General features: G+C 45.2%; 2 protein-coding genes across 2 annotated transcripts in view; one reads left to right on the forward strand and one right to left on the reverse strand.

Moving 5' to 3' along the window:
* The window catches only part of LOC135383127 (uncharacterized), an 86,696-nt gene extending 80,694 nt beyond the window's left edge, over positions 1–6,002 (forward strand). The window contains exons 9-13 of the mRNA XM_064612735.1: positions 689–802; positions 1,473–1,617; positions 1,898–2,016; positions 2,482–2,575; positions 5,809–6,002. Coding sequence (XP_064468805.1) covers positions 689–802; positions 1,473–1,617; positions 1,898–2,016; positions 2,482–2,575; positions 5,809–5,984 — 648 coding nt within the window. The 3' untranslated portion in view covers positions 5,985–6,002. The remainder of the gene's footprint in view (positions 1–688; positions 803–1,472; positions 1,618–1,897; positions 2,017–2,481; positions 2,576–5,808) is intronic.
* Positions 6,003–15,389: 9,387 nt separating this feature from the next.
* LOC135383128 (uncharacterized) overlaps positions 15,390–23,653 on the reverse strand; it is a 99,344-nt gene continuing 91,080 nt past the window's right edge. Inside the window, exon 4 of the mRNA XM_064612736.1 lies at positions 15,390–15,568. Coding sequence (XP_064468806.1) covers positions 15,467–15,568 — 102 coding nt within the window. The 3' untranslated portion in view covers positions 15,390–15,466. The remainder of the gene's footprint in view (positions 15,569–23,653) is intronic.

Consider the following 23,653-nt stretch of genomic DNA (forward strand, 5'->3'; position numbering starts at 1 on the left):
TAGAACAAAAACGACATCTATGCTACCCTCATAGCTTTTTTATAAACATTCTCTAAAGGCTGAAAAAAAAAGAAAGAAAAAAGCACCCTGCATATCTGTATGTGTGAGAAGGAAAGTAGCCAAGGCTGCGCTTATACCTGCGCTTGTAGCTCAAACATCATCTCGTGACGCCGCGCGGCGGCTTCAGAAGAGGTGCCTTCCGACGTGGAGATGCAGTGGCGTTGTCGACAAATAACAATATGTGAATCCTGTTAGCTTGCGCTCCTAAACTAGTTATTTATTTTTATGATGGCTTCAGGCATCCTACGGCCATGTAACGGGCTCGTAATTAGCAGGACGTCATTCTTCCACAAGTCTTTGGATATGAAGAGCAACTTAGCTCTCTCATATGATTGCTGCAGTGGACATGTGTGGACAAAAATCAGTGACTCTAAATAGTACGTAGAAGCATCGGGCATGTGTGTTTGAAAGAAGCTGAAGAGATGATCTGTCGTTCGGTAGTAAACGTTGCGGGCTCAACTTTATCTGTGGAGCGTTGTTCTCGTTCCAGCCTGGCGTCGTTGAACCTCGGGAAAGTCACGATTAAGGAAATGCTGTCCCAATCCCAGCACCCTAGATACTTCTGTTTTGAATGCGTTGGTACTGGATAGATGAGAAAACAATTCTTAATTACTTCTGTATGTTGCAGGCGGTGAGGTTCATCTTCACGGACATGAAGAGCCCAGATCGATACGAGCACGCACTCAACTGCTACCATACGACGTACCGGAGGGCGGGAGCACTGAAACAATGGTTGGAGAGGGTATTGATGGTTTTTGTATGTCCTCACACTGCGTTCACATTCCCATTGCTCGACTTCTATCTCAGGATATGTGTCAGCACCTCAATGATGGCATGAATTGATGATGTGATAACTACATATCCCAGCTGCATTGTTGATATGAACGGTGTTCAAACACTGGAACAAGGTGATGTTATGGAATCAAACAAAGGGACTAGCGTCCTTTTCATAAGGATTTCATCCTTGAATTGGGAGAAGAAAAAAATGCGGTTTCGAGTCAGATAATGCATTTAAGATGCGCGAGATGAGATTTTATTTATTTTTGTTTTGTTTCTACACGACAATAACGTTTGAAAGTGAAACGTTCACGGAGGGACATGATACGAACTTCACTTTTTGCGACGAAATCGAAATGTGGAATGATAATTAAAATTCACCCTGTAATCCTCGTCACTTCAAGTTGAAATTAAATACACCATCTTATATCAAGAAATATAAAACTTAATAAGTCATTTTATGTTGCAGCACTTGTAACATAAAGGCACCCGCTTTGCTTCACTGTGCATTCACCATGCCTGACACCATTTCCTGTGTCTCGAGGATATGTTTTAAAAATAATATTTAAGTATTTGAATTAATTAATTAATTGAAGTAATAATTTATTTTGCGAAATTGTATTGCCTTCCGGCAGGTAATCACTACTGTGATCGAGCACGACCTGGCCATTCTGGAAGACAGGTGCCACAATAAGTTCGCCGAACTGCGCAAGGAACGGATCTATTTGATTCGTCAGAAGCTGAAAGCGTACTCTGGAAACGACACCGAAAACGGCAACAGTAAGTGTGGTCATTATGACTCGCTATGGTCATCATGCCTTAGATATATGAAAATGGATGCAGAATTTATTGGATGAAAGTGCAAGTCGACTTAATGCGAGTCGACTTGCACTTGGATTGCACTTTCTCTTGGGTAACCGAGAATCCCAATACGGTGAGCATGCTACGTAATCTGCACTCAAATACAGCGATGATGCAACGTATATAGTAACAATGTAAAACCTTTGTATTTCCCCTCTTTTTCTGAGGGGCCTCCTCCTAATACTGCATTTCTCCAAAGTTATATCGGATAAGATGGGAATCTCAACGAGAGACAGTGGACTTGAGAGCGACATCGACGACATTGTGGCAGACGAAGAAGTTGGCAAGGTGTTCCAACCTGAACGTGTCTGGAGCAGGGTGAGTATTAGCATGTGCTCTCCGGAGGTGGTGAAAGGACTCGCCGTTGTCGGCCTCACATATGTGGGCAACGTCACAACCGACGCCTTGGGAATCTGCGTCCTGGGCCGACCTCTAAGGGAACTGTGCCGACATGCGCTCTCCAGTTATTGATATTAAAGCACGGTTGACCAATCGTTTGATCGCCTACTCCTTAATGTATTCAACGTGACGTCAATAACGTATTTACCGAATATCAGCTGTATTTCACCAACAATACCACGACAAGACGACGCAAGATCGATTGGTGTAGCGTTGATAGGGATGTTGCCATTGTTGCCAGCTGATATGAATATGAGTAAAGCAAGCGCGAGGAAGTTTATCGGATATATAAAAAATGAAGCATTGGGCGTCTCATCGCGTATTCCATGCATGAGTAGTAATCGCTCTACCTGCGACATACTGACTGTTACCGTTTTTCTGCAGGGGAGCACATCGACAACGCCTGATTCCAACGTCTTTCCTACACCGGTTCCGGTTACAGATCTAGCGCCATTGCCTTCGACGGAGAGAATCTTTGGTTGGTATGCCTTTCCTCATAGAATTATGTACGCACATTAACGAACGGATTGTAGCAGTCGATTTCCAGAGGCGCTTCACATGTCATCTCCGTAACACGATAGATCTGCAGCCACATGAGATGATGTAAGAATAATATGCGCACGCTCAATACTGCCAGTGCCGAGGTGGGATACTTTGTATAATTCACACAGATAACATGGGGCAAAATGCGTCACAATTTGCAATTGTACACAATTTTTATTATCGCTTCTGTTTAAAGCGACGGTCCGGCCCTCCAGAGGGTATTCCCGTTGCGACTCCATCCGATTGTGCTCCACACGTATATCATCCACGTAGTGTGGAAGCTTTCCCGTTCTAGAGAAAATAAATTAAATCCTACGGTTGACCCATATCCGGTTTCGGTTTCTCCGTGACGTCACTGTTGTTCCGACATCACAATTATGCAAGACGACACACCCACACTCAGCGCTTGTTTGAGTGCAAAGTGAAATTTTCAGGTGAGACTTGACCCAGTTGGTATTGACGATTTGTTTAATAACTTATGGTATTCCTAACTACGTAGCTTGTAACATTTTCTATGCAGGTGCTTGTGCTGCAACTCAGAGAGACGCGCCTGACAAATGTTTATGCTGTGTAGGCCAAATCTATGACGAGAACTGGGTTGAAACTCAACAACACTTACTTGACTTTTCAAAAGGCATTAGTACTGCACCGAGCTTTTATCCACGACGGTCAATACTGGCTACCCGCAACTGTTTTGGGGGTTCGGTGTCCGCAAACCCGAAAAATGACACGCACGTTGTGTTTTCATTTTAGTTCTCACGATGCGCTAAGGAATACCTATGCTTCATCTCTTAACAACACCGTTACATATGTAGTAACCACGCAGTCACTGTTTTTAAAAAGCAGGAATGCCACGCGTATTGAAAGTACGGAAACCAAGAACGGCGACGCACAAACAGGGGCAGATCCAGGGAAGATCCTCGGGGGTGGCCCCCACTAAAGAAAAAAAAGAGAGAAGACGGGGGGGGGGGGGGGTCGCCATGTAAGACGGCGAGCTGCTGCGCTTTCATTTCACACCAGAACTTTATTTATGATCTACATGTTGCGAAGCTTAGCAAGCTGTAGAGGAACGCCACCGTGCGGTGTGTGCGGAAAACGGAGCGTGCGGCAGGAAAATCTGCCGGAATGAGGGGTAGAAGTATGTCTCGGGGGGGATCTCTGGATCCGCCCCTGCGCACAAAGAACACACAGTCTGCCGAGCAGACGCTGCAAAGGCCGGAAGAGAACGCTCCTTGCGTCACAACTGTCCAAGTGCGGCTTTCAGTCGGGGTCAAAACATGCAAGTTGAAAATTGCATTACAAATTCTCCGAGCCGAATATAAACGAAATATTTTGCATGGTGGCTCGGAAAGATATAAGGAATCATCTCACGAGGCCTATTTACTTCGCATTTGGGGTCCAGACTCTCCCTTTATAAAGAAAACAGAGGAGCTTTCTTAAGGGTATCTGGCTTCCGACCTGTAAGTATAAAAGCAGTAGTCTAAGTGTAGCACAAAAATATGCCGTGAGATTTAAAAGTCAGAATCGACTCATTTTGCCTCCGTCCTTATTGTGACAAACTGCAACAACCTAGCAAGCTCACACGTATCCGCTCGTTGAGACTGCTTCTTTGCAAATAAGACACTGCCAGTCAGACCGACAAAAGTGAAATGGTGCTGACAAGCTGGCGCATGCATGTGAAATTAACACGAGGCAAGGGGTACGGACGAATTCTGGATCAGTGTTGACGCATGTAGCTCGCTTTTTTTTCTCTCTTTTGTTTTGCGTCGTCTTCATGTTTCGCTTTGCAAAAACTGTTCGTCTCTCGAAACAAAGAGTAAAAAAGAAATCCCGCAGGAACAAGCATGAATATAATTAATGGTTGTCTTACGCCATTCCGAATGAAACACTTTCGTGTTATGCCCCGTGGATGTCCCTTCCTCAAAAAGGAAAAAAAGAGTGAAAAAGGCGCTCGCCCTTGCGGAAGTCAAGTTTCGTACTGCTTCCACCCCCGTTCTCTGCGACGTGTCCCGTTGCTCTCCGCGCCCTGTCGTTCCACTGGCACTACGAAAAGCAGTCTTCGACTCTTTCGATTCACTGTCCTATCCTGGAGTTCGCTCAACTCAGGCGCTCATCTCAGCTCGTTACGTCTGGACTGGCCTCAACAAGGAGGTGGTTCGCCAATGAACCCTGTAGTGCCCCGCTTGTCAATATGCCAATGCATACAACTTCGCTTGTGCCACAGTTCTTGCCACCTAGTCAACGTATCGAAACGGTGCATCTCGATATTGTCGTCCCCCTCCTTCCTCCACACAGCTACCGGTACATTTTCACCTGCGTACACCGTTACACCATCTGGCCGGAGGCTACCCCATCTCTGACGTAACCAGTCAGTTCACTTCATTTTAACTACAATATTTGTTGCATATGATTTGTCTATGACAATTATTTCAAACAGTACAGAGAGCACTGCCAGTTCTGTTTTGTTGACAGTTAACAGTTGCTTCATAAACATTTGACAAACATGGTCACAAAATCCACGGTTTGTCCTTCAGGAGAAACAACATTCTTTCGATAGGAACGCATTCGCACGTGAAAGAGTTTTAGTAGATCGGATGACGACCGCGATAACTGTTTCGAACATAGGGAACATTTCGAACCCTTTGGTAACCACTCAAAGGGATAGAGCAGCCGGATTGCAATCCGGCTGCTCTATCCCTTTGAGTGGTTGCCATCACGGTGCTGAGCTTTGATGATAGAGATACTATAGTTGCTACAGATACTAGATGCTACAGATATTGATTGAGGCAGATACTAGGGAACTTTATTGGCTAGGGAAGCGATCTACGTAAACGATACGACAAAAGCAAGAACTTTGTCCTATGAAAGTTCAGCAAGGTGATGATATCCACTTCAAAGAAATAGCGTGATTGGTTTATCGTGTTTTCGAAGTTCTTGCTACTATTTTCGCCTGTGGTTGTCCTTGAAGTACTGTGCTTTACACTCGGGTTGTCACACTGTGGGCGTTTCTCCCATAACCAAGGAGGTACCGTGTCCTCTACTATCAGGGGGACATGGGCAGTGGCGTTTCATCGTACACTGCATCATTCATTGCTGGCGAAACCATAACGTGTTGGTCCTATCCTGCTTGCAGGTAGACATGTTTAACCATAACATTCACCATTCCAGGAATAGTGACCGAATTGCGTCACCAACACCACGAGCAAATGAAAGCCCTTCGGCGAGCACAGGATCTGAGGCAGGCGAGGCTGAGCCGGGCTCTGCAAAAGAAGATCGAATCCAGGAAGCACAAGAGGAGTGGACAGATACCACGAGCGCATCATGAGGCTCACTACGCGATGTAGTTGTTCCTCTTTATTGTAAGACCCAGGTGGTCCACTCGTACAGGTCTTTTTTGTGTATCGCAACAACGACATTGGGAAGTCAACCACGTTTGGCCGATAATAACTCTAATAAAGTGATATATGCAGTGTTTAATAAGTATTTTCATGCACGCGCAAGCTTCCGGTTTCGTGCGGTTTGTTTATACAAGAATCAAATGAGTTAGTACTTTGTTTTAGGACTGTTTGCATGAAGACACAAATTGATGTCTTACAGCTACATATGTCTTGTGTGTTCTCGGAATATCTCTTGTTCAGTGGCGTTTCTGGCATGACAGATTTTCAGTCTTCACCGGCTATGAAACCCATAAAACTACGACATTGAAGGGCCACTACCACTGATGGGCAATGTGCGTCAACCAACTACCTGGAATAATTGGTACCATAACTACACTCTTAAAAATGAACTTCACCACATAGCACGCTCCTAGCAAACCATCACCCCGAATGACAACGTTCTCGCGCTAGATTTGTTGAAAACGGGAGGAGGAGCCTATTTTGTGCCCATTATGCAGGGCACAAAATAGGCTGCTCCTCCTGTTTTCAACAAATCAGGGGCGAGAACGTTGTCATTCGGGATGGTGGTTGGCTAGGAGCGTGCTATGTGGTGAAGTTCATTTTTAAGAGTGTACCGTACAAAGTACAATACTGTTAATGTACTAACTCGTAAATTGCAGAGTTCGAGGTAACTCGTTACAAGTAACTCGTTACTGTAACTAAGTTCCTTTTTTTGGTAACTTGTAACTTAACTCGTTACTTTTGCACCGTGGTAACTTTCAGAGGAACTCGTTCCTTTTTCAGGTAACTTTGCCAAAGTAACTTAAGTTAAGTTCCAAGTTACTTTTAACTCGCTTTTCACTCACGTCCACATATTTTCTTGCTTTCTCTCCGGTTCTTTCATTTGCCACATTTGACATTTTTTTTGCCAAAAAAACGTGATATTCAATCAACGACAGTATTTTATTCAGGAAGAAAAAACCGCTGCCATTGAAATGAAGCTGAACCATTGTGCGCCCACAGGAAGTAAGATGCAAAGCGTTCCAATAGACCTCTACCAGAGAAACGTCATCATGACATTGGTAGACAGACTCAAACCGAAACAAATCGGAAGGAGAGGGCTTGGTTCCACGAACGGGCACTTGTTCGCTGCCTCCCATTGACAGAAAAGTAGGACCGAGGGTCGCGTCCCTTTAAGGGACCATATTGTAATCCCCTCAAGACAGTGGCATTCGTGCCTTGTTCACCTCTAGCTTCGAGCGTAGTTCAATTCTACCAAATTTTGGCGCTGTCGAACACTACGACGTCATTTGTTTACAAACAGGGAGGGGCCTATTGTTGAACACAAACGAAAACGATCTAAGCGTGTTGCACTCCTCCGCAGCAACGCAAGGTCTAACTCAACTGCTCACGCGCGCTGCACCTGCATAATGCTATTTTGTGTCCGAAGTAACTTGGAAGTAACTCGTTCTTTTTATTAAGTAACTCAGTTACTGCGAGTTACATTTCAGGCTGAAGAACTTCGTTATTAACTTAGTTACATTTTGCACATGGTAACTTAACTTGTAACGAGTTCTTTTTGACGGGTAACTTCTCAATCTATGGTAAATTGTACCGGTAAATAACAAAAAAAGTAAAAGAAAAGGGGAATGTACTCCTAACTTACATTGTAGTTTGCATCCCCCACGTCTCACTGTTCGGTGATGACAAAAAGCCGGGAAGTAATTATGTTTTAAAGTGTAATCTTAGTAAGTACGTGCTATGGTATGGCTATGCTTGAAGCACACATGGTTCGTTCAGAGCCGTAGCGACGGGGGTGCGAGAGGGGCAGCCGTCCCAGGCGCCCTCGCCATGGAGGGCGCCGAAAGGCAGGCCTTCGGAGGTGGGTTGGACAGTATAAAGTAGGAATAACGACAATTCAAATTTACTATCTCGGCATTGTAAATGGGCGTTTTCTTTCCATTGCTTACAAGGTTTCTGGTAGCAGTGAAGGAGGAGGGGGCGCTTCAAATTTGCCCTCCCCTGGGCGCAAACTTGCCTCGCTACGGCTCTGGGTTCGTTGCTCAGTCATGGATATGAAATGAAGCAGGTGAAATAACTTGCCTTTACACGCGTACAAGCTAGCTGTGCTAGTGGAATGTGCTAGTTCTCGATTTTGTCGCCATGTTCCCAGTGCACGGCACTGTCATGCTAATCCCTAGGTACAATATGAACGAAGAGCCATGCTCAAAACATGAAATAAGTCAACAGATCAGGATTGCCCATTTCCCAGCACTTCACGGTGTCTTGTGAAATATCACAGGCTTTAAAAAAAGGTAAAGAGAAAGAAAAACACAAGAAAGAAACGAAGCTTCGCTGACAATTAAAATCTGGCCATCAGCCTCACGATATCGATTTTCATTCCTTGTGTCGCCAAAGGAAGAAAAGAATCTGTCTGTCAAAGAAACACGAATAATAAAAATATGTAGGTATCAAGTCTTCCGGCACAGTTTTGCGCTGAGCAAGAAATGCCAAACTCTGTTGTGGCCAGTGATGGCGAGTACTCGAAGGTCCAAGTACGCGTATATTTCTGAGTACTCGTACTTTACTTTAAGAACATTACAAATTGTATACGTTGTTCTGTACTTAAGTACTTTTGCTTGGGACTTTTGCGACAAGTACTGGTAAATCAAAAAAAAAAAAAAGCTAAGGATGTATCAGTGAATTGCTTTCGTGCCTAGTAGCGACATCTTGAACGTAAATGCTGTGTTGATGGGCTTGATATATTGATAAGCCAGAACTGCGACTTTTACAGGGTGTCTCACGTAACATGTCAAAAAATTATATTTAAAAACCTACACGTCAGAAAATTATGGGGTCAACGGTATTCGCCTTCAAAGAATTTTTGCCATCGTGTGAGTACACTTTTATGAATTTTTCGCCATGGAAATTTAATTTTCCGAATTAAAGTCCGGAAATTGCATAGCATTTTTTTTTACAGACTAACATTTGACTAACATTGACTAACATTTTTTTGAAAGATTTGGGAAGCACGGGTCGGATTTAGCTCACGACGGAAAAATTCATTTCGTGGTACAAAAGTAAGGAGCGAAAAAAAAGGAAAAATATTCCATTTCGGGCCGCGCAAATTGCCGCTCGCCTTTCGCATCCCGTCAGAGCGCTCCGCGAAGCGACGCATAAAAAACAGTCGCCCCGCCCCTTTAATTCCCGTCTCAACGCCTTCATGTTTTCAGCGACAGGATCCTTTTGTGATTGCGTTTATCTTCTTTTGTTGTTCTACTTTTCGCTTTTTTATCGTTTACTTTAGTGATACGACTCGCCGACCTCAGCGTTCTCGTCTCGTGTCATTTCGAAACTCTTGCAACATGGCAAGCTCTGTTTTCACCAACAAAGAAAAATTCAATATGATAATGGCTTTGAGAGCTTCTGGGATGAATTTTGAAGATTCACCGCAAAAGTACGTCCGGTAATGTTTCCTTCTGACAACATCCCGTCCTCCAGGACCATGAAAGCGTGTACCAGTGCTTGGCCTCAAGCGGAAAATTTTCCTCTGGCAAGAGGAAGCGGGCCCATCCCGTAAAGTCTCCCGGCAGTCGCTCTGCCTCGCGCGCGCTAGCAAATGGCGCCAGCGACCCCCAGATTAGTGTTCGGCAGCTCGCACGGAAAGCAGGAACGTCGAGAGTAAGTGCCTGGAGAATACTTCGTGCGCAGAAGTACCAGGTCGGCCTGCACCAGTGTTTTTCGCCTCCAGATTTCCCAAAACGACTTGAGTTTTGCAACTATTTCCTCAACGTAGAGAGTAACTTTCCCAACTTCGCTGACAAGGTATTGTGGTCTGTCGAGGCCCACTTCACGAGAAATGCCGAGGTGAATACGCATAATGCGCACATGTGGAGCACCAGTAGTCGGCACTGGGTGAGATCAACAAGAAACCAATACCAGTGGTCATTTAGTGTGTGGGCAGAGATTTTCGATGGAACGATAATTGGGCCGCTATTTTACAACGAAAACTTGAACGGAATGCGCTACGTCAGCAATATTCGTGAAGGTGTAGTTCTTCCTTTCAATGAAGAATTGCCTCTGGAATCAAGGAGGTCGATGTATTTTCAGCAGGACGGCGCACCGGCTCATGTTTCCCACAAGGCACGACAGTTTCTGGACAGCCACTTTCCTGGAAAATGGATAGGAAGCCTAAGACCTGTGCAGTGGCCCGCGCGGTCTCCTGACCTGACCTTAGATTTTTATTTTTGATGACGCCTAAAGGATATTGTTTATCGCACTGAACCTCAGTCGCCTGCCGACCTACAGCGAAAAATAAAATCGGCCTGCGAGAGTCTCGCGCGAGCAGAGGTTCTGAGCGCGGCCAGAGCCGTTACAAGATGTCAGATGTGCATTGGTGTGGAAGGAGACCTCTTTGAGCACGTTTTGTAATATCGCACATCTTCACTAATCATTGCATAATTTCTGTGACATCGTAGCGTATCATTTCGAGTGCTTTTGGAAACATTGTACCCACTTTACACTTCTATAAGCCTAGCCACTTTAGGAAGGCCACGTTAATTGCGAAATAACGTTATCATAATTCGCGTCCTGAACTCTGCCAAACTATTCAATCTTACGGGTGCCGATAGTCGTGGAAAAGCTATCGGCCCTTCATATTATGCAGGTTGGCGAGCCGTATCACTAAAGCAAACGAAAAAAAAAAAAAAAGCGTAGAGTAGAACAACAAAAGAAGATAAACGCAAGCACCAAGTGAACCTGTCACTGAAAACATGAGGGCCTTGAGAGGGGAATTAAAGGGGCGGAGCGACCTGTTTTTTATGCGTCGCTTCTCGGAGCGCTCCGACGAGATGCGGAAGGCGAGCGGCAATTTGCGCGGCCCGAAAAGGGATATTTTCCCAATTTTTTTTTCCGCTCCTTACTTTTGTACCACGCAATAAATTTTTCTGTGGTGGGCTAAACCCGACCCGTTCTTCCCGAATATGTCCAAAAATTTTAAGGTTGACTAGGCAATTTCCGGACTTTAATTCTGAAAATTAAATTTCCCATGGCGAAAAATTCATAAAAGTGTACTCATACGATGGCAAAAACTCTCTGAAGGCGTATACCGTTGGCCCCATAATTTTCCGACGTGTAGATTTTTAAGTATAATTTTTTGACACCTTACGTGAGACACCCTGCATATTCGTCAGCAGTTCAGAGTCGGGGACACTAAAATACTCGTACACATACAGGTTATGCAGTGCACTCGAACGAGGCTTGCTTAGTGGCTAGTTGGTATTCCACAGCTGTGAAGTTCTGTAATGGTGCTGCAGAAAGCGGTTACAAATAGAACACAGACATAAAAGGACAGAGACACACAAACAAGAAAAACAAAACAGTTCACAACTTTCCCTCGTGTGGGTTGTTGTCTTTCTGGTTGTATTTTCTGTGGAACCACTTTGCGCTGTGTCCTTAAAGAACCTCAAAGCGAGTTTAAATTATATTACCAGCCTGCGAATACACAAGTGTCACTTGAAAATGTCCTTCCCTGTTGCCTTTGGCGCGACAGCGCATGTTTTCATATCACTGGCTAACTGCCTCTTTTGCGCTACAAATCTCAAACAGTGTGAACAATAACAGATATAATGATGATGATGAATGAGGAAATTCGCCACTTCGCCACAACCGAAGCCAATTCGCCACAACCGAAAGGTTGAGTGGTGGATGGATCATTTGCATACGCTCATTAATTAAATAAGGATCCTAACTTTTAAGTTTTACGTCGGACGCTTTCAGCACCTGGGGCGTGTTCCCTGCCATTTGAAAGCTTCGTACGTTCGCTTTTGCCCGGCTCCACCTGCGCAGAGCGGGAGGCGTTTAAATGGTCAGGTGCGTATTCACATCCACGTCGCAGCATCGCAAATTTGAGTTGACTTCCTTCATTATCATAGCAGCAGGCGAGCCAAGTATAGTAAACTTTGCGCCGTGAGCGCTAAAGACTCGTTACCCTTCTCCTATGATTGTCGCCGTTGGGAGAGGAGACTGAAGAGCGAAGATGATTTCGATGTTCGACGTTCACGTTGTAAATACATTTTGATGCCCTCCTAAATAAGAAAGCCATCGCAGGTGATGGCAACCCACTGCATGAACACGGCATATATGGGATTAATCGCACACATGGGGGAAAAAGAATAAAAAGTGCACGGGAATGAAAATATTATAAATGAATAGTGTATTTTTTTAAAGCTCTTCTAAACTTGTACACAATGCAAGTAGGGTATATGTCGTTCCATATCCTAACAAATGCTTCGACTTGAACATCAGTCTGAAGCTGTATTAGGTTTTCCATGCAATATTTTCATGAAACTTTAGAGATTGCGAATCAGAGACAAGTAAGCAATCGACGATAATGTAGAACATAATGCGTCCTTCTTTACGCGCTCTCGTATAGTCCAACGATTGGTGCCGGCACCGAATGGGCCACTACAAAGCATTGTTATTTTCTTTGGTTTTGCTTGCACCATGGTCATTGGACGAAATTGTGTTTGGGGACATGGACATGATCATTGGACGATCGCTGACGAGGGCGGAGCAAACGCATAGCTAAATAGTAATGAGGAACTCTTCCCTGTATACCATAGCGATTGTCACCGATTCCGCTGCAAATGTTTCAGAAAATAATCCGCGTTGGCAATGTTAGTGATCTTTTCAGCAATTACTTGCTTTCAGTTTACGTAATGCCCATTGCTTTCAGTTTACTTGTTGCTAGGACCTGCGCAACAATGCACTCTTTCTCTCTTTCTTTCAGCTGTCCGGCACTCAAATGCATGTTCAAACGCCTGGTATATAAACAGGGGTCGCAAGAGTGTGCGATGTCACAAGAGTAATGAGTATGTGGGGACAATTTGGGCACATCTTCCACTAGGGCACGGCATGCGCAGGAAAATAGCTCAGGGCACCCACAGTAGGTGTAGAGCAGATGTCTCAAACACGCGTTCCGCGAGCCGCATGTGGCCCGCAGTCAGATGTTGTGTGACCCGAGGGCCCTTGACCGCCGAACAGCTGCCCTCTCAAAAGCCTGTATGAATACTTAACTAGACACCAGAACGAGAATGAAACCAGATTTCCAGGTACTGTGCTTACCATTGCTCTACGAAGTGTTGTTCCTGTCCATGTTAAGCAGCACATACGCATGCGGGCAGTTCTTGTGGCTAATGAACATCAACAAGTTACGGTCATAGCAACCTGGTCTCTGCGTGCAGATTGGTAACCTAGCGCTGTAACTAATGTGAAGATGGGCTCATCGTATTTTTTACAAGTAGTCTAGCTTGAGGAGCAGGAGCTTTTCCGGATATCATCCTCGGATAATTAGAAAACAGCATAGAGAGGCAGCAAGAGAGAATTTCGATAATCGTTCGCAGGGAACTGTGGACAACCTTCTTCAAACGTCTTGGCATATTTCCAGTACCCGATTCCGAAAGGCAGCTGATTTATTTCTCTTGGTGTTCAATACATGTGTACGTGGTCCAGCTCCACAATAACTACACCGCTTCTGTTTTTCGTTTGTGTGTGTATATTTATATTTTATGCTCAGCCTGAGCATAAAATACAATATCCGTAATCGCACTACCCGTAAAATACCGGGTATTTTACGGGTAGTGCGATTACGGAGATTTCTGGGCGACCCCCATGATGTGGACCAAGATCAACACGGCTGGCTTCTCAATCGTAGTTTTGAGGCTTCTGGTGTAGAGTATTAGCGTATCGCGTATTAGTATTAGTATTAGCGTATGAATAATCTCGTTCATCTTCACGAAAGTGTTGGTGTGGCCACTATGGCCGTCTACTCAGCTTCTTTTCCAAGTCATGCCAGGTAGTGTTAGACTTGTAAATCGGCGTACTCAGCTCAAGAGAGAACCCTTTTGGGACTCTTGGGTCATACACAAGGGCACAGAAGAATTATCTCCGCCTAGGGACCAGACAAACCCATAGAACCGCTGAACGCCTAACGAACGATGAAATCCAAATCACTCATGAAAAGGCCAATGAGCTCTGGCGCAAGTATTCGACCCTCGAACTTCCTAATTTCCTGTGAATGACGCCACTTGTTACACCACATCCGCATTTTTTTTCTTCCGTAAATTGTGGAGGCTTAAGTATTTCAGGACGGACTCACTCTACCATTCACTCTCTCCCAATGTCTCTTACATGCTACCTTCGTCATGGTCAAAATAATTGGTTGAGTTGGAACTCCCTCTTCAGTTGCATGCTCTCCTCCCTTTCTCAGCGTCACTTGTTGTTTTAAAATATGGTGCCGTGATGTTACACGCAAGGTTTATATAGTATGGCGACATGTTGCACATGCCGCAGGGTAGGACTGCGGGTAATTTGGAACTACCTGGGGTTCTTTTCACATGAGCCGGAAATCTCCGACACAGGGTGGTGGGAGCAATGTTTACCTCCCTCACATCGCTACCGTCCTCAGACGGGTTTGGACCCTCGATCTTGGGCTCAGCAAGCCAATGTGTCCACAAGTCATGCTACGTCCACACTACAGCACAGAACGCCGCGAACGACAGAAATGCCGGAAAACTTCTCATGTCCACACAGCAATTCGCGAGCGCCGGGAAAGCCGTGGGGGCGCCGAACAACGCGACACAAGAGTTGAAATTGCTTCACTTTTGCCGTGAGCGCCAGGAAAGTCGCGAGTGTGGGCCAATCAGCGCACGCCATGACGGATGCGCAGCCTGGTCTACGACATTATAATCAAGGCTCCAATGTAGCACTAAATGTTGTACAACAGCGAAAGCAAGAGGAGCAGAAACGTAGATATCAAGACCGCATCATAGCAGCTGCTGAGAAAAGACGAGGAAATAAGTGTGTCGACTGTGTCGAGACACTGTGTAGACGATTGCCGTCTGCTGCTCGCAGCGGGCATCACTTTTCTGGTTGCTGTATAAAACACAATAAATACGTGTTTTCCAATTGTTATCTCGATTTATCACAACGACATTATACGTATTACACGTGAGTAGAGATCGTGGAATGACACAGATCAGGTTTTGAAGAGGAGGACGGTAGTGGCGGCCGTGGCGGCATTCCCGGCCTTCGGGGCACTGTGGGGATGAGACGGGCGCGAAAGTCGTAAAAGCGGTTCGCGGCTTTCGATGATGTAGTGTGGACGTAGCATGAGCTACCAAGGAGGGCACTAGCTGTTTTGATAGTGTATCTGAATTGTGGCTGATATCGACTCACCGCTAGCTGTTCGGGGCCCCTCACAAGAGCCGCCAGAAGTGATGTGATCTATTTCTACAAATTTTCCGGCAGACGTAGACGTGTTAAAAGAAGTGTTATATCCGTGTCACAGTGATGTACCAGCGACGACAGAGAAGAATAGACGAATCAAGCGTGTTTTATTATCACGCATAGTGATTACGTACGTAATAATTACGTAGAATCTTGGAGCTCTAACCTTGCGTTATAGATCTATATCTCCACTGTTTCATGGCAAAGGTAGTGTCGCCGCACATGGTGATGTTGTATATTGCAAACCGGAAGCTCACTGTTCCCTGAAACATAACAAACAAACATGCACAGTTAGTCCCATCACAAGCTAGACGTTTCTAAATTAGACAAGTGATCTGGTGTGCCGAAGAGAACTGCCTCCTGTGGGGGGAGGGAGCGCGGGGGGAGGGGTGTCTGATGATAAGGAAAGGCGTTTGGGTGTAAGGGAATAAACGTCCCATAGATACGCATTTGAGGTACTTCTTCCTGCACTGGAGAAGGTGGGATCTGTGGACCACCTGTGAGCGCGCAGATGATGGTGACGCACAGAAGAGGAAAAAATGCGGAGGTGAGTCGCGACTAAGTACTTTGCTAGGAGAAAAGACAGCTATGTTGTATAAACGAATGTTTCCCATTGTCCAGAAGTTGTCGATTGAACGATTGAATGTAAAATATTGCATTTTATGGCAGTATGTTTTTCCTAACCATTGATCAATTCCATGGAACTAAAACAACTTTATTTTGAGCGTAGCGAACTTCGTAGCGAAGGCAGCGTGAGCGAACCTCGACCAACATTCATGCATGTACTACATTTTGGTTCCTTATGTAGGCTAAAGTGAAGTCATAGCTGCTGTTCATGCAGAATGCTTTTGAAGAATGCCAAGTCCTTCGTCCTTTTTTCGCAGTTATTTTAATCTATCTATCTATCTTTGCAGAAGGGACACCAGCAACTCAGTCAACGAACACTTCAAAAGTCGCATAGACACGCGAGGGACCAGTTCGTGAATGTACAGTTCAGACTGAACGAATCATGGGAATAAACTAAATGAACTCGTTCATTGTCGTCGAATGTACTCGTTAACGAGTTCATAACAGCAGAGATGTGATTCGCCAAAGTCGTTTTGGAGCACTTTTGCGAGCAACCAAAATCGTGCTTCGGAGCAGAAAAGGTATCTTTCGGGGCAGACACGGGCGTCTCCATGGCCTAAAAGTAAGAACGTGAATGTGAATGTGAAGAACAATGTGCTAAACGAGCGCTTGAGTTGTGGTATTAGACTTCATTTTCAACGCCGTTCCGTGTTCGTTCGGAGCAATTTAAGCCCAAAAGGAAAATGTAGTGAAACAACCCTGTTTATTGCAATATGACTAGCTCTTCGAATTATGCAAGAGAATAAATATATTGGCACATTGATATGGTTCAGCTGCCACCCACTTTGACTAGACACGTATGAGCTCAGGTAAACACTCCAACATACACAGGTACTCCAATAGGTAAACAGATTATTAGGAAATAGTATCCCAAGCAGCACGCCAATATTGGTTCAATATTGGACCCATATGCGTTGCCAAGATTGCCAATAATGGCCCAATGTGGGCTGCCAATATTGAACCAATATGGGGAGTGCAACCAGGCTCCATATTGGACCAATATGGGCTGCCCATATTGGCAAGCCCATTTTGCGCCAGTATTACCAATATTTCTGTGATAACACCAACGGACACGGACTCGTGTAATAAGAAAGCATTATCCTGCATAATATTCACCACAAATAACACTTTTCTCTGATTTTTGCTTTTTTATTTCGGCGGATCTCACTGATTCACGTTGCACATGATCGCAAAAAAAAAAAGCATCACCAACACAAAAAGCAAAGAAAAACGAAGAACTACTCCCGCCTTGCTGAAGGACACAAGCAGTCCCACAGAACCGCCAATGCCAAAGATCCCTCAGGAGCCTTCATTGGGATCGTAATATTCTGTGAACTGAAAATTTCCAACCCGCTCCGAGACTACAAAAGAGCGAAACACTTTCGTGACAGCGACGGACATACGCCAGAGCAATTCACACTGCTTGCAGCAACCTGCAAGCACCGAATTTGACAGAAGAGCCATCCCTGCCTATCAGACATTGTGTTTCTTACTTGACCTGCCGCAATTCTGTTATCATTACAGCAACCAGCGACATTTTAGCTCTATGAAACGTCCGTTCGAGCTGTCGCGCATGCGCATTAGCTGTAGGACGCGTGTTTTCGCTCCCCTCGCTCGCTCGCACAACCCGCTCGCTTTCAGTCGGCTCGACCGATTGGCATTGGCATCAAGGGCCCGAAACTCGCCAGTTCCTTTGCGGGATAAAGTGAGACGCTTCAGGCGTTTCACGTCATCGGACGTCAGAAAACGTCATAAATTGAACGTCATGGAGACATCCGGTGGCTAGTGATTACTGATTGGTTCCCATGAGGATGAATTCGTTTTCTGAGCGATGATTGGCCGTTTTCAAATTTGTTCGCGAGCGCTCGAACAGGCGACAGCGCGGCTGCTGTGCCGGTTGGAACAGGCGTCCACGGAGTCGCCGGCGTCCGTTTCGGACGGCTCGTGTTGTGTAGCGGTTGTGTTGGACTATGAGTTCTGAATTTTCCTGTTTAAAAACGCAAGCTGTTTCATGTGAGTGTCCTCGAACAGTCACAGCTGCCAGGGAAGATGCCTGCGCAACATTTGTGCTCTGCTTCTTAATTGGTGTAGAAACTATTCGAGCGTCCGAACGCCTCGTACACGATACCTGATCAACGACTGCCGAGAGGCAAGTCATTTGTCGTTGCTTGTTGCCTTACAACACCGCATTCACTTCGTGTATTGTGAATAAGTTGCTTAACAGTTACCGTAAAACGCGGTTACCGAGACAGATAGCGTAGCTCTGCAAATACGATGGTAGACCATATTTCTTTTCGTGAAACAATATCATCTAAATGCTATGATTAAATACCCGTTCACGTCGTACTGTATAAAGGTATGACGCTACTGTAAGTCTGATTCTTGGTGATTTCGCTCGATAAGTTTCGTCCGACGCGTTGACTTAGTAGCGCTGTTCTGTACGCAGCGCCAAAGCCAAGATTGTCAGGCTACTCGGTCTGAATATATCATTGCGAAGTAGCGCAATAAAAGGTATTTTTTGTACTAAGGTCGCTCATCACACCCCATGGCTGCGAGCTTCTCACAACCCTACCACCGTTCTTATTTTTCGCGTTCAATAGCACCTTTATTCTTTCTATACATTGCAACTTTCACATGCATAACTGTATATCTGATACCAATTTTTTTCATCTTGCAGCCACTGAGCTCCAGTTCCCAGTAGCAGTCCTTGCCAGAGGCAGTGCGACATTATCAGGCTTCTTCAAGCAAATTCTGGAGCAATAATAATGTCATCCTGTGTACGTCTTGCTTGCATAACTGTATGTCGCACAATAAAATACTTCATGTGACAAAAACGACCAAGGCTCCGTCGTATTTCTGTAACTCCCACTGCATTCCGACAAACGCGAACAAAAAAAAAAAAACAGTGCATGGAAGAAAAAAAGGAACAAAAGAAGACGGGAAGCAGAGCAGAGAGGAGGAAAGTAGTGAGAGAGAAACGGATGACACGTCATTTACGTCATTCGCGACATAATAAAAAATAAAAAAATAGGGTGGCTAGTCCTCAGTCATTGGTCCAGCTCCGGAGGTCACGTGAGTTTTCAGCTACCATAGATTTCTACTACAGCTTCGCGCCCCTGTTGGCATCGCGAAGGAAGATGGCGGCTATTTCCAGAACGTGGAATGTTGAGTTGTCGAATTCTAGCGAACGTTACATTGGGATTGCCAAGTACGTTGACTGTTTCGAACGATGTGTATCATCTGCGGGAAGTTGTTGGATGTAACGATTGTCTGAATTGGGTATTTCACACGCTTCAACGTTCAATCTTGCCGTGCTGCTTGGACATTTGTGCAACACAGGTACGTACCATTTTCTGTATTTTCAGTCAATATGGGGTGTACGCGGGCAATATGGGGCCCATATCGCCAGGATTATCCCAATATTGGCTCAAAGTGGGCTATATGGGGCCCATATTGCCATGATTTTTCCAATATTGGCTGAAACTGGGCAATATGGGGCCCATATTGCCCATTTTCAGCCAATATGGAGAAAATCTCGGCGAAACGGATCCCATATTGGACTCGTATCGCCAACGACCAGCCAATATGGGCCCAATATTGTGTGCTGCTTGGGATTCGTATACGTGTTCGATGCCATTTTCTGTAATGCATCGGAAAGTTTTTGCCTTCTGTCAGTAGTGTCTGACCACTTTCAACATCCCCGACGTTCCTTGTCTTAATGCCATGGTCAATGAGCATCTCAGCATTAGTTAGCATTTTTTTTTAGCGGAGAACACTTCGTTCTGCAGAGCATCCTGCCCACAACTGCATGGCTCAGTCTGGGCCGTATCAGCACCCTCCGCTTCGGCATGTCGTTTCTTCGGCAGCTCTTCTTCAGCAGCGACACGGTCCCTGTACACCTGGTATGAGCCTCTAACCGCCTTAATCACAGGGTCCGACTCAAAAACGGCTGGGATCACTTCCGAGCCTCTTACCGCATGAAACGATATGTCGTATGCCGTTGGCGTTCTGAATTGTGAGACGAGACGAATCATGGAGAAAGTTGTGGTTCTCGCTGAATTCTCTCTCAAGATCTGCATTGACATTGTCAAAGGGTAGTCTGGTCATGAGGTATGTGGTACACTTGATGTAAAAATGGCTTGCGCCCAGCCTGAACGCTTTCTTCTCTGCTGGGTCCCACGATGACATACACATGCGACAACACCGCATGCGACATATACATGCGACAACACCGGCAAAGAGAAACAGGCTTGAATGTCTCGTAGTTTCGGCAGCCGACGGCGCAACACAGACAAAAAAGGCTTCACCATGTCGCATCACAGCCTACACGGTACACAAGCCATACACCGTACACAAGCAGTCATGATGCTTTCATGCAAAAAAAAAAAAAGAAGAAAAAAACATGGCGGCAGCCACCAGAGACGGCTGGGCATGCGCATACGCGCACCCACAAATGGTTTATTATCCGCACACATCTCGTCTGTGGTGCGCAATAATTATCGTGATACTGAACATCACATAATTATTCTTCTCAGGCTGAAACGCTCCGGTGGCTTGTCATTGCGGCCCTTGCTTGAAACTAGTCGCTTTTTCGTTCTTGTAACCTGTGCGACGTAGCGCTCTTTGTATGTGGAATCGTTTCTGCCAACGAGCAACATATTGGTCAATGTTCTGAAACTTCAAAGGACGAAGACGTCTGTCCCCATCTGGAACATTTCGCTCATTGCCTTCAAGGTTTTAGCCGTTTAAGGTATGTAACGTGTCTGTGAGGCATGTATTCGGCTGTACCGTGTATTACCTTTACCTCATCATGGGATCTTCCAGTGATAGTCATTTGCGTACATCCTGCGGCCGCCAGCCGGAGGACATATATAGGAAAAGTAAATTAGTTTAATAATGCGATGTGCATTTCTATGCCTGCGCCCATTAATTAGTGTTCCGGTTTGTTTGTCATAACCAAATTGAACCAAATCAGCAGTGATCATGTATAAACTACAAAATATTGCAAAGAGAGAATAGTAGAACAGAAAGAGAAAATACAAAAATACAGGGATACAAATACAAATTGAATGATTTCAACATATACTCCATGCACTGGGTTCAATGTGCGATAAAATATAGCTTGCTAGACCTTTCATTGTGACGTCGTTGCCATGAACATCTGTGCAAGGTCTCTGACGGGATGCTGCACGGAGCATTTCCGTGGAAGATACAGAAAAGTGGTGCATATTACAGCGCGTGCTTGACTTTCGGTGGATGTTTTAAATCCACTAATTAGGAAACACGGACGCTACCTTGGTTGTATCCATATACTCCAAGGAATTCGTCACTGGTCTGTTACTTATACATGAAATTGAATTAAACTTAGGTTCCTCACACTTGGTTTTGACTGCGATGCTAGGAGGACTCTTGCATATGCGGAAGTTCGCAAGATAAGCAATGTATAGTATATGATTTATCTGCGAAAGGAAATGCCACTGTTGGATATTCCTTTCAAAGTCGGCTGTCTTAGTCTTACACTTAGTGGCACATGACCTTTTATATTTTTTGCTTTTTATACCACGGCACCCATTGTTCATCATCAAAAAACAATCAAAAATGAGAGACGGAAAATGACAAGCTGGTGGCCGAGGTTGAAAACTGCAAAAGAGAGAGTCCGTTTCCACTGCAAACGTCTGCACACGTCTAAAAGTGAGAAATGAAAGCAGATTTACTGGATAATTTTACATGATCCTATAGTGCTCCTGAGAGTATCCCAGTCTTGTCCCCAGATGTTGTCCCTAGGACCATCTCTGGAGTCTCATTCTAACACTTTTCTAACAAATTGAGGATCATGTGGGGATATTCCCATGATGTCACTGCTGTCCCGCAATGACATCCTCAGGATAAGTGAGGCATGTCAGCGTGTTCTTGGGGGGGGGGGGGGCGCCCCAAGGGCACGCGCCAGCCAAGTGAGCTCGCGAGCTCACTGTACGCTCCCTGAGGGACGCTCGCCTCCAAACAAACACGGATGACATGTGCATTTGTGGATCGCGTCGTGCGATTCGAGCGTTATACCCTCACGGTGGTACTGCCGTAGTGACGGTTCGACGAATTCGTGACTGAGAAAACCACCTTGTGCGGTACGACGAATATGAATTCAAAGAGAGATAAGTTGTGTGTTCATGAACACTAGAGACTATACTGAACATCAGGAGGGGCACGGACAATCCTGGTTTCCCTTGTCCGCCCATTCAGTGATTGTTACAATCTGGCCGTTTAGTACAACACACACACACACACAAGAAGACGATGGTGAGATGTGTACATATCATATCCGCAATATCCAACAGTTGTACAACATCTCAATACAGACATGAAGTAGCCCACCATACATGAAGTTTGCAAGTCAAACGCGAACAGAACAGCAGAGATACCAAAGTAGCAGACGACAGCCGTCGGAAGCGGAAATGAAGCGCGGTCCTGCGCATGCGCTTCTGCTTCGTTCTACGAGGAATCGGGCCGAATCCCCTTCGAGCCTCCCGACGGCCAGCCCTTCATCAAAGCCCAAAAAATCATGAGTCAACACCCAACAGCAAGATGCAGACATTATAAAGTGTCCGATCTGCAATAGTATTCAGTGGGTGAAAGCAGGTCACTCACTGAGTATTGTTCAGAATGGATACTCCATCCCTGGATGCACTGCCTCTTAGGACAGTTGCATACATCAAGGATGCCTGCTACTGTCCTAAGAGGGAACGGAAGGTCCACAGAAAGGGCACTATATGTTTAATCATTCTCTGAAACGTTTATTAAACGTTTTTTATGCACCTTGACAAGGTGTCTTGGATACCTTGCATAGCGGTCTTCAAGACGTCTGCAATGACGTCTTCGAGAGAAAAACGAGTGTCACGTTATCTCAAGGTACAAAACGTTACGTAGACCGAAAACGAAACGTTTTCTAGACGAAAAACTTGTTTTTTGTCCCCCGTTTTTCGACGTTTTCAAAACGTTTTGTGCTACTAGGGCTGTATATATTTTTAAAAGTGTGCCTACTGATTTAACGATAGTTGTCTACCTAAAGGCATTGCTTCGAGTCGGCGATGGGGTAAGCAGATGAAGTAGACTCAGACGATTCAGACGAAGAAAAATTAAGAAGGAAGAAGAATCAGGCCCGTACAATGAGGGGGGGGGGATGGGTCTGATGGAGAGTCTTTCACAGATTAGAGTCAACCAAGAAACGATAGAAAATAAGTTACTTGGCTTTGCATTCAGGTTAACAGAGTTTGATAATACATTCAATAGAGTGGAGTCGCTAGAAGCAAAAGTGATAGATCAAAACAAGATGATAGGAAAGCTATTGTCAGTCGTGAATGATCTCGAAAATCACGGGAGGAGAAATAACCTGGTGATTTATGGCCTTGTGGAAGAAGAAGGCGAAAATGGACAGAACTTACAGAATCTGGTATTGCATACCTTATTTGACCGAAAGATGGCTTTGCAAATCAAAGTGTGGAACGTTGTCATCGCCTCGGCCGAAAAGTGGGAAATGAACCTGCCTGTGGTATTACGACTTGCTGATTTTCGTGACAAAAAATATTGGTTCTGAGGGCCGCACCAAAACTCAAAGAAACTGCTATTGCCATTAGCGATAGATTTTTTTCAGAGCACCCGTCAGATCAGGAAAATGCTGTAGGATAGGGCGTCAGAAGAGTGTAGAAATGATGCTAATGTGGTATCAC

This window comes from Ornithodoros turicata, chromosome 2 (genome assembly GCF_037126465.1).
Source record: "Ornithodoros turicata isolate Travis chromosome 2, ASM3712646v1, whole genome shotgun sequence".
Lineage (NCBI taxonomy): Eukaryota > Metazoa > Arthropoda > Arachnida > Ixodida > Argasidae > Ornithodoros > Ornithodoros turicata.